Consider the following 12,408-nt stretch of genomic DNA (forward strand, 5'->3'; position numbering starts at 1 on the left):
TAGTGATATAGTATTAATAATAACTAATACTAATATAATTATTAGTATAACTAATATTTATATATATTAATATATATATATCAAGTATAAGAGATTAGAGATTTAATATATATATATATCAAGTATATTAGTTTATTATTAATATTTCGGTGCTTTTTTTTAATATTCATATATAATAATATATATCATATATTTTTTTTTATAAATTTTCATATATATATAATATATAAAATAAATTTATATTAGTTAGTATACTACTATACAATACGGCGTCGTACTAATACTAATATAGACTACAGTTATAACTTATAGTATTATAACTTATACTAATATATTATATAGTTATACTAAATCACTATAACTAATACTAATATAGTTATACTAATCACTATAATAGTGATATAGTATTAATATCACTATTAGTATAATCCTATAATATATAGTATTAATAATAACTAATACTAATATAATTATTAGTATAACTAATATTTATATAATATATATATCAAGTATAAGAGATTAGAGATTTAATATATATATATATATCAAGTATATTAGTTTATTATTAATATTTCGGTGCTTTTTTTTTAATATTCATATATAATAATATATATCATATATTTTTTTTTATAAATTTTCATATATATATAATATATAAAATAGATTTATATTAGTTAGTATACTACTATACAATACGGCGTCGTACTAATACTAATACTAATATAGACTACAGTTATAACTTATAGTATTATAACTTATACTAATATATTATATAGTTATACTAAATCAGTATAACTAATACTAATATAGTTATACTAATCACTATAATAGTGATATAGTATTAATATCACTATTAGTATAATACTATAATATATAGTATTAATAATAACTAATACTAATATAATTATTAGTATAACTAATATTTATATAATATATATATCAAGTATAAGAGATTAGAGATTTAATATATATATATATATATATATCAAGTATATTAGTTTATTATTAATATTTCGGTGCTTTTTTTTAATATTCATATATAATAATATATATCATATATATTTTTTTATAAATTTTCATATATATATATAATATATAAAATAGATTTATATTAATTAGTATACTACTATACAATACGGCGTCGTTTCTATTGCAATAGGACTTTCTTTTTAATTTTTGAATGCATGTTATTATGTTACTTGTTTTATTTAGTTGTATTTCTTGTTATAATCAAAAGTTTAATTAATTTAGATTGTAATGTTGAGAAAATTGAAATTTAAAAGCTCACAAATTTTTTTTTAAAAAAAAAGTGGGTCAAATATGAAGTTAAAAAAGATAAAAAAAAATAATAAAAAAATCCGACTCCGCTCCGACAAGTCGGAGTCGGAGTCGGAGCGGATTTTATATATTGCTAAACTTTATAAATATAAGAAGCACTCACAAAAAAACCAATAATCTAATTGTCAATAATATTATATAACATCCTAATATATAACTTAAACATTTATAATATAATATATTATATTGACAAACGTTCGAACGTAATAATAAGTACGTTCGATGTATATAAGGCCAAAACCGAACGTCGAAACGCATTTCCCTGCCCGTATCCATCGTCTTCTCCGTTATTTGCCGCCACGCCGCCGTCACCGCCGCCGTCAACTCTGCCACAACCGTCACTAAAAGGTAGGCATTCATTTTTTATGCAAATAACATGTATTTTATTGAGATTTAGATTGACATTTGGATTGAGTTTGGTTTAAAACCGGATAAATATTACCGGATTTTCAACATCATTTTCCGGCCACCACGACCAGTCATTGGCCGAATAGTCACCGTAGAAATGTTTCTTGAAGTGTATACTTCATTTACATGGTGACATTTCGGCATTTAGACCCTTGTAGAGAAATTTTCGAGATTTCAATAATGGCTGAGTCGACTCAGCCATTCTGCGTCAAAACGTTCGAACGTTTCACCAAGACATTCGAACGTACGACGTTTAAATTACCGAGCCGTTACAGCTTCCATGTTCGAACGTTAATCGTCTTACATTCGGACGTGAATATTATTAAACGACATATGTTCGAACGTTAATATTTACTTTCGCACGTAAATCACATACGGTCGGACGTTTAATTATAACATCCGAACGTAGTGATTTTCTACATTATTCATGCTTCGACGTTCGGACGTTCATATTTACGTTCACACGTAAAACAAATACGTTCGAACTTAAATTCGAACGTATTTGTTTACTGCTTATGTTCGAACGTACATCTGTACATTCGAACGTATTTGTTTTACGTTTGAACGTAAATTTATTTACATTATTTTACGTGCGAACGTATAAGTTAACGTCCGAACGTTTTTATCTTTAACGTTCGAACGTTAAAGATAAAACGTTCGAACGTTAATCCAGAGCATCTTAAAATTAATACAAAAAAATGCATTATTCTAAATAATTTTTTTTTCCTTTTCTATTTTCAGGATATGGCTCTTCCACTGCATACACGAAAACGAGGGAGGGAAGGAGCCACGTCGGACACTGCCCGTATCGGAGCTCGTACTGTTATGGTAGAGAGAGAGGTCTTAATTAATGAGTTCGACGAACTCTGTTGGCAGCAGACGAACCTAAGAGATGTTTTCCTCAGTAGAGGCTGGGGAAATATCTGCACATTGAGGGGGAAGGTATACCCCTCAATGGTTCAAGAATTCTATATGGGGATGTGTGACATGCCTCCGGATGCATCCTCTCACACCGTGACTGTACGCGGTGTTTCCATTGAGGTATCGGCAGATGTCATCGGCGAGCACATCGGGATTCATCGAGGTGCTCAGACATTTACACACTCAACACCCCGTGAGGATGTAGGCACTTCTGCATCATCTACTGGCCGGGGATGTGAGCCAGCATCAGCCGATGATGCAGGCCAGTCAGAGGCTGAGGATACTGGCGTCGAGGCTCGGGATGATGACCGAGACGAAGATTTCTACATCCTCACCGGGAGGGATCGCATGCAGATCGAGCGGAAGAACGCCTTCAACCAGAACCATCTGCTGCATTTCTTCCGCATGTTGCACCTTATTGTTGCAACAAATGTCGATCCTGTGGCTCATAAAACCACATTTAGTCGGCTTCGGGCACAATTTTTGATACGAGTGGCACGTGGAGATCCTATAGATTTGCCACTGCACATTTTTGAGAGGATCCGTTACGAGGCGAGCATCGTCTCCACGGATAATCTCCCATATGGTGTCCTCATCAGCCGACTATTACTTGCACGGGGAGTGCCGACCCAGCCAGAGGAGCGGGTCAAAGATCAGATGAGCCCCCTCGACATGACCACGCATCGGCGTAGCATTGGACAGGCGAGGGGACGTCAGCCACCCCCTGTAGAGGATCTAGTTCCTCCGACGCAGCCTGAGCCAGGTCATGTCGGGAGTAGTAGTCAGCATACGCCGAGTACATCTGCAGGAGATGTGCGGCCTGCTTGGGTTGATGCGGTCATCTCACAGCTGACTGCGCATATTGATCATAAGATCGATCGATCGCTCGAGGCTATATCGGCGTCTGTTGCCGAACTCACCCATCGTGTAACTATCCTCAACGACAAGGTTGATACCTTGACTGAGGAAGTACGGAGTTCGACTTTTGCGGATAACGTTATCATCTGACTGTTGTTTACTACGTTCTATCAATTTTTGTATTTTATTTTTAATATTTGTAACGAAAAATATTATGGAATATTTTTATCGTTTTTTCATTTCAATTTTTAATCTTCTTTGATGTTATAGTTTTCAACTTTAATACTAAATCACTGCATTTCAAATATATATAAATCAATAATATATATTTATATATTACAAAGTGTGTATATATAAATATATACAATTCAATTTTTTAGACTTGTTCACAAATTATGCACAATAAAAATACATAATTTTTAAATTAAAGTCATTTAATTTAAATTTACAATGAACGTTCGAACGTTAGTAATTACCGTTCGCATGTTGGCGGAAAACATTTTACGTTCGAACGTAAAATTAATAACATTCGAACGGTTGCGCCAAAACATTTTACGTTCCAACGTAAACAGACATAACGTTCGAACGTATATGTGACGTTCGAACGCATATTTCCCATACGTTCGAATGTAAAAAAATCTCATTCTATCTTTAGTGACGGTTTCCAAAAACTGTCACAGAAAATGCCTTTTAGTGACGGTCTAGGGACTGTCACAATTTTCCAACCGTCACTAAAAAGCAATTGTGTTGTAGTGTATTAGATCTTAGTTAAAATTCTATAAACGACACTAATTAGTTTCAATCAATTATTGCGGTCAAATCCTTAAAGATTTTGAATTTTGCTCGCAATGAATTGACGGGATCCTTTCCAACTGAAGGAATGCAATTTTTAGCTTATGTTAGAAAAATACATCAAATTCTACAACGGAAGTAATATTACATTGTTAGCAAATCTTAAATCTAGTATAGTTGTTCTATTGATTTTCGTCGTTGTCATAGTTCTTCCGAAATTATCCCATCGATGGTGCAATATGCTACTTGGTAGAAAGTCAGAAAGCCAGAACAACATCCATATGTTCCACAACTTAAAATATTGGGACTAGAGAGACACACTTTAGAGAGAGATTTTCACCTTTTTTGTCATGCTTAACATGGAGATGAGGTGCTACTAAATATTATACATCCACCTCCATGTAACCTACGGCTGGACATTTAAGCCCAGCCAAATGGCTTTATTGGCCATTGCATAACTCCTAGCGTTATGTTAGGCATTACATGCCTTGGCAACATAATATAAGCTTAAATTTGACTTAACAACAACAAATACTCTACTCTAATTGAATAAAATACCAAAATTATTTAGGTTTGGACAACATTTTAAACTTGAATTTCATATTAGCTTAATAACAAAAGAATTTGAAATCATTAATTTGATAATCTAATTCTAAATCATTGACGTTAAGGCAATGAAGATGCTCACAAGTACTGATACTAATGGCAGCGTGAAATATATATGTTATTACAACAAATTCTATTATGCTATAGTTAAAATGTTATCATTTTTTTAATGTTATGTAGAACTAGCATATCTATGTGATGTATCGCGTAGGAAATTAATCACTCTCAGCTCTAGTTATATGATGATTTTTGTCTTTTTTGCTTTCATTTTTTTAAAGTATTTATATATTTTTTAAAAATAAAAAAAATCATAAATTCATTTAAAAATACTTCTTTAATTATTAAGTAAAAAAATTAAAAAAAAGAAAAGAAAATACAATTCAATAGAAACTTTATGTAGAAATAGTATTTTTCATTATATATATATATATATATATGTATTTATGTATGTAGAGTGGTGCTACTCCCACCGTTGGGAGCTCCCACTGGCCACTGGCTCCTGCTAGTGCTTTTGAAATGAGTTTTGTTTTTTTTTTTTTACATATATTTTTTTAACATATTTTAATATATTTAAAAAAATAAAAAAAAATTCATAATATTATTAAAATATATATACTTAATCATTAAGTAAAAAAATAATAATAAAAAAATAAAAAACTTATAATAATAAAAATTAACGATAGAAATTAACTATAAGAATAATATTTTTCATATATGTATAATCAATTTATAATCTCATATATAATTTTTTTTTTCTTATAATTAATTTTTTCATACATTTATTAGCTGCAGTCAAATCAAAGCTGGTGTATATGTCGATTTTTCAGCATGTTATTAATCCTTCTCGTTGGCATTTGAACAATACTTTTAATGCATAGAGTACATGTGCGGTTTAAATGAAATGTGATAAGATAATTTTAAATAAAAATTAATAATTAAATAAAATATTATTAAAATTTTTTTAAATATTTTCATTATTTTAAAATTTAAAAAAAATTAAATTTTTATTATATTTAATATAAAAATTTATGAAAATTTTAATAATAAAATTAGATGAAATGGTTTTATATCCGAACTGTATTACTAATTAAACAGTACTTGTGTGCCGCTTTGAGATTCGCATGGGTTAACCCTTAGCTAGGGGTGTTTTTGAGCCATGCTAGCTGCAGGTGCACGTCGCTTTAATTATCAATATTTTTAGAAGTATTCTTACACGTGTATTTTTAAATGATGTGAGTGGAAAGCTTCTTTTAATATTTTATTTTTCTTTCTTTCTTTCTTTTTAATTGTTGTTGTGTTGTGTCTTCCGATAATTTTCTTGCAAGGTGGCCGTACTTTCGAAAGGCTATGCGTATTGAAAAATCTGAAGACATTGAATCTTGATAGAAATGGCTTTAATGACAGCATCATACCATCTCTAAGTGGGCTTACATCTCTTACGACATTGAGTCTTGCGTTTAATGATTTACAAGGAGGAGGTGAAGGTAATATTATTGATCATGATAATTAATTCTCTCACAATAATCCATATATGTTTGTTTTAAACTGTTTCTAATGGACTTAATAATTAGTTATTTACAAGGAGGAGGTGAAGGTAATATTAATGAATATTACGTCATGTTGTCCAAATATTTGCTAGATTACATACTGATGAATTAGTCTTTGTGGTTGGCATTTCAAGCATGCGGCCACTTATTATCAAACAAATGCTGGTCCAAAGCCCACTTAATTTTTCAAGTGCCCATTGTTTTCAAGTATACATGTGATATATTAACCCACTTATGTTTTCAAGTCCACTTAATTAATTTTTTTAGGAAACAAAAGCTTTTTTTTCAAGTCCACTTATTATGTTTTCTTAATCAATTAGTTTTTTTTTTTATATATTTTTTTATATCCTTAAATTTTATAAAAAAAAAATTACAACATTATTAAAAAATAATTTCTTAATCATTGAGTAGATATTAGATATTTCTCACTATTATACTAGTCTTCTTTTCCGTATGTATAATACATACATACATACATACATACATATATATATATATATATATATATATGATTTATTAATTTGCAATCCATCTTTTGACCCGTTTCTAACGGACTTGCGTACATCCCTTACAAGGAGTGGTTATGGTACAGAATATTATATATTAATTTATAATCTGTCTAAGTTCCTCAATCAACTGTTTAGCTTGCTGGACAATGGCATTATATATATTAACAAAAACTTATTTTTCAAGTCCACTTATTATGTTTTCTTAATTAATTAGTTTTTTTCCATATATTTTTTTATATCCTTAAATTTTTATAAAAAAAATTACAACAGTATTAAAAAATAATTTCTTAATCATTGAGTAAGAAAAAATTAATTTCCTAATAAAAATGATACCAAATTGATATTTTCTATTTTGGAAAACTAAATTAATTAATAGTGGACGGTTGTCGAATGATAAAAAAGGAAAGTGGATAATCACGGATATGGGTTTTACGTATTTGAAATCTTGTGCTTTGGCAGATGTATGTGGATCAATTCAACATGCAATTAGAATGGGATGGTTTAATGGGTCCGTTCAATAAAATCCTTTTCTTTTTCTTTTTTTAATTCTAATCCATTATAGTTGCTTGTGCTTCACTACAATTTGTCTGTCTGGAGAGATGATATTATTTTATTTCTATTATTTCAATAATTCCCAAGGGCTTCTTGCCTATTTCTATGCATTCGCATAAAACGTACACCACAATAGACCATATTTTAAACTATAGATTACGAAGAGGTTTTGGTATGTAATATCCTATACGCTTGTATTTACATGGGTCTAAAGCCCTTATTCAACTACGCATAACATGAATTCCATCCAATTATTTTTTCTTTCTTTAATTAGCTGAAGCAGTAGTAGTAGTGCTTCAAATACTCTCAGAGAAGCCACCCAAAGTAATGTGTGCTCTGAAGATGGGATTGTAATGATACATCTACACTTTTTCTTAATATTCATTCTAATTGTATTGGTTTTTTCTTCGTTTCATAAAAAAATAAATTAATAAATTATTAACTACAGGTTGGAAAATGTTGTCAAGATTGGAGAATCTGGAGACATTAGATCTCAGTTTCAATGCCCTCAACGACACTAGTTTTCTTCAATCAATTGCTGCAGTCAAATCTCTTAAGACTCTCAATCTTAAACGCAATAAGTTGACAGGATCATTTCCAACCAAAGGTATGTTAATTTTGTAGGACGTCATTTGTCAGATTACATGTATATAATATGTGACATATATAGCATGCATGTTAATTAAAAAAAAATTACCAGAATTAATCTCTCTTTGGCATTTGAACAATAATTTTAATGCATAGATTCGTAGGCTTTGAGATACAAGTGAATTACATTTGTATGTACCGCTTGGAATCAAATGTCAACATTATTTAGATTTGGACAAGATTTTAAACTTGAATTTCATATTAACTTAGAAACAAAAAAAAAAAAAAAAATTGAAATCATAAGATTGATTTGATAATCTAAATCTAAATTATTGACATTAAGAGAATGATGATACTCATCAGTACTGACACTAGGGGCTTGTGCAATGGCAGCATGAAATATGTTATAAGAACAAGTTCTATTATGCTATAATTAAAATGTGTTCACTTTTTTTAATTTACTGTTATGCAAATTTAACAAACTTGGAGGTTCTTATCTTGCAAGGTAATCATTTTGGTGGACGACTAGCAATCCAAGGTAAGAAAGAGTTATCTCATCTGATGACATGAAGAATTAGTATTCTATAGATCTTTTGCATCCACTACACATGAAGAACACAATGTAACTATGACCTTAATTCGAAATTCCATTGTCAAGTACCCATTGTTTTAACAAGAATATACACATAAAAAGATGAAATTATCAACTTTCATTTAATTGGAGATGATTAGGGTTAATATTAAGAATACTTTTGCCTCTTTAGACATATATATTTGTTATAAAATCAATTGTGATTTTTTTACAAATGTATAATTGATACTAAAAAAGCAATTATGTTCAGACTTACACTTATAAGTCTTTATATATATATAAATATATATATAGGGGTGGGGGAATAAGTCAAAGTTCAAGAATAAGTATCAAAATAGTGCATAGTAATTAATTGCTAGGCGAAAAACATAAGCAGTCCATCTTTATAGAGTTAGTTGGTAAACTTGACACCATGTCTCTTGTAGAGCTGGCCAATCTAAGCAAGTTAGAGAATTAATTTGGATATCAGTGCAAATTTGTACTTGGGAATCATTTCTCAATTTGTTGTGAAACTACTTTTGTGCAGGCCTTTACACTTTGTTAGCATTACCCTATTGATCTATAATTACTTATGAATTGACCATTTTTTTAAATTGAACATAAATGTGATTGGTCTGACTGACTGTTAGATTAGAGCATAATCAATTTCGATGCTATCTGTTTTGACAGAATTTTGTACATTGAAGAAGCTTGAAGTGTTAGATCTATCTGACAATTACTTTGAGGGGATCCTATCTCCATGCCTAAACAATATGACATCTCTTGTGGTGTTAGATATTTCCGGTAACCAATTCAATGGAAATGCTTCATCATCATATGTAGAAGCCAGCGGAATAAGTCTTGAGTACATTGATTTTAGTTATAACCAGTTTGTGGGCATATTCTCATTCAACTTATTTGCCAATTACTCTAAGCTTGAGGTTCTTAGATTCAAGGGCCAAAATAATAAAGTTGAAATAAAAACTGAAGGTTCCATGGGTTGGTCCCCTTTGTTTCAGCTGAAGATCATTGAATTGTCCAATTGTAATCTGAACAAGCTCATCGACAATATTCCGAAATTTCTTCTTGTCCAGCATGAATTGGATACAGTTGATCTTTCTCACAGTAAGTTGAACGGAAGCTTTCCGAATTGGTTGGTTGAAAACAATAGAAAATTACGCGTGCTACATCTTCAAAATAATTCTTTTACTGGTCAGTTATATTTACCATCATTGATCCACACGCATATTACCCTGATGGATGTCTCGACCAATCACTTGGAAGGAAAACTTCAAGAAAACATTGGCATGACTTTTCCAAATTTAGTATATCTAAATCTTTCCAATAATAATCTTGAAGGTAATCTTCTTTCCTCAATTAGTGGAATGTTTCATTTGAAGGTATTAGATTTGTCTTTCAATCATTTCTCAGGCGGGGTCCCAAGAGGATTAAATACAGGTTGCTTGCCATTGAGAATTTTGAAGCTTGCTCACAATAGCTTCAACGGTGCAATTTTCATTGGGACAAACCAAGATGTTCAGCAGATGAATGTTCAGCAGATGAATGATAATCAATTCACAAGGAAAACACCAACTAAACAACATAAACGTAAGTACTGCTACTAGCCCAATCAAAGGCCACTTCATGACTCAACCAAGGCCCACACAATAGCCCGGCCCATAGATCTCCTAATCCTTAATCCTTCAGACTTCATCACACGACCGAACCCTAACTCATCTTGTCTTCTTCACGCACGGCTGCCAGATCTTCATGGTTGGCGGTTACTTCCACTTCTATATCAATAGTACTTGTCTCGGTACGATTCAGTCTCTCACGAATTTCACTCACCATGTTCACAGTCGTCGACGAATTCCTCATAATCCGAGCCATGATGTCTATCTGTAAGAACACCAGAAGTTCTTTGTCCAGCTTCCAGAGTTTGTGCGCGTAAAAGAATCTGATGCAATGTTGCCACCACTTGAGATTCGAGCACTCATTTACAAGCTTCTCTCCCTTCTCCATCAACTCGACCAATCCATTTATTTCTCCTCCCAACTCTTCGTGTGACTGTCGAATATCTTGGACAAATACCTGTAGTCTAGACAGCGTAGTTCTGAGGCCTTCCAAATTGGATTGGAACTGAATGGTTCTTCTTATTACACAAGTAATTCCTCTAAAGAAACCTTTAAATATCTCTCCGAACGCTGCTCCCAAAGCAGCATCTCTAATAATTTCTCCATTTCTCATGGCTTCGTTTCGCCAAATAACCGAATATTTATTCCTGTCCTGTTCAGGAAAAGAAAACGAACAATTAATCCTCGATTACTTCCCCTTAAAAATGGAAGGAAGCAAGATTTTGTATCCGATATGGTTCCTAGTATAATCGAAAGCAAGTAAACTATATACGTGATGCAATACACAATAATATAATAAAAATTAGAATGAAATTAATATTCAAACGAAACCAGTTTGGACTGAATCCAGAAATCTCGCTTTCTTTAAGTAGATTTAAGGCCTCTGCGGTGTATAAAGTCTCAAATTCATTAGTGCAGCAGAACTCCTCTAGACTTGACTCATCCAAGATACAACTGCCCAACTGATCGTCGTATAAGCAGAACTAATTCTGTACAAGTGGTTGAGCTCAAAGATTTACAAAAAAAACACATTTATTTTATCTGAAAATACTCTTAAAAATATATACTCACTAAACTTGTTTTTCTTATCTCACTTTCTCTAAAGTATATTCCTCTATATTATCGAAAGACCAAACAAATATATATATCTACTATATATATAAATGCAAATGCCAGAGGAACAATATTTTCGTCTAATATTTTTGTTTCCAATTTTACCCTTGCATTTATTATTAAATTACCACTTTTGTTTCTCGTTTTGCTTCATCGCCTAAATATTATTGTCTTTTTATATTTACAATCTTATCACTTCCTCTGACAGACTGAAACCGACTCAAATATGAAACTTAATATTTTCCTTCCGTTTGTGCTCTCTATTCTCTCTTTCTTAAAAAAAAGAAAATCTCCATTTCGAATTGCTCCTCCTCTTGAATCTCGACAGTGCTAGGTATGCTTCTTATTCTTTCTTCTCTCAGTACTGCATGAGTGAATTACTTACACTATAATCACATCATACGCATATACATGACCAAAAGAAAAAAAAAATTCCAAACAGAATAAAAACCATATTTGCATATTTGCAACTGATCAGGTGGATTAGTACTTCACAGAAAATAACCCCAACTCAAACAAGTCCATATGGATATATGATACCAAAAAACAACCTAATCACAGTGAATAAAATCTTTCGATTTTCATAACTTTAGTAGGGAAATCTTCCGATTTGCTCATAGTTTAGGAGAGAGGGAGACAAGCAACAGACCGATGAATTGTCAACATGAAAAACCCAAATAGCGTGAAAAAAAAAAACCCAAACCGAATATCAATAGGTAACCTTACCTGGAGAAAATCGAAACCCATTCAAAACCATAATAGAAAGTGAATCAAAAGGGTCTTACCTTCAAGGATTTCCCTTTGGAAAGATGTGAACAAAATCTTGGATTCGAACTTGGAAATAAACTGAAAATGGGTAAAGACAAGTGAGCATCATTCAGTTAGGAAGGAAGGAAACCATTTTCTCTCTTGCTTGGGTCGCAGGGCTTGGTGAATGGGAGATGAATCTTTGATCTCTTGAGAATGAAAAG

The 12,408-nt window shown here is 31.4% G+C and overlaps 2 protein-coding genes across 3 annotated transcripts; one reads left to right on the forward strand and one right to left on the reverse strand.

Annotated features, from left to right (window-relative positions):
- Positions 1–8,588: 8,588 nt before the first annotated feature.
- On the forward strand, positions 8,589–10,315 carry LOC108983863 (receptor-like protein 14). Its single transcript, XM_035687023.1, has 2 exons — positions 8,589–8,657; positions 9,381–10,315. Exon 2 carries the CDS (start codon positions 9,464–9,466, stop codon positions 10,313–10,315), a length of 852 nt encoding a protein of 283 aa, XP_035542916.1. The 5' UTR covers positions 8,589–8,657; positions 9,381–9,463.
- LOC108983862 lies at positions 10,198–12,355 on the reverse strand. 2 transcript variants are annotated; one of them, XM_018955637.2, is made up of 2 exons: positions 12,223–12,261; positions 10,198–10,971 (listed from the first exon to the last, which is right to left on the reverse strand). In XM_018955637.2, the coding sequence occupies exon 2, from the start codon at positions 10,935–10,937 to the stop codon at positions 10,419–10,421; it is 519 nt and encodes a 172-aa protein (XP_018811182.1). In that variant the 5' UTR covers positions 10,938–10,971; positions 12,223–12,261; the 3' UTR covers positions 10,198–10,418. The 2 variants fall into 2 exon arrangements, with proteins under 2 accessions (XP_018811182.1, XP_018811181.1); XM_018955636.2 differs by having other exon boundaries at positions 10,202–10,976; positions 12,223–12,355.
- Positions 12,356–12,408: the final 53 nt, after the last annotated feature.

The sequence above is a fragment of the Juglans regia genome, unplaced genomic scaffold (genome assembly GCF_001411555.2).
Source record: "Juglans regia cultivar Chandler unplaced genomic scaffold, Walnut 2.0 Scaffold_41, whole genome shotgun sequence".
Classification (NCBI taxonomy): Eukaryota; Viridiplantae; Streptophyta; class Magnoliopsida; order Fagales; family Juglandaceae; genus Juglans; species Juglans regia.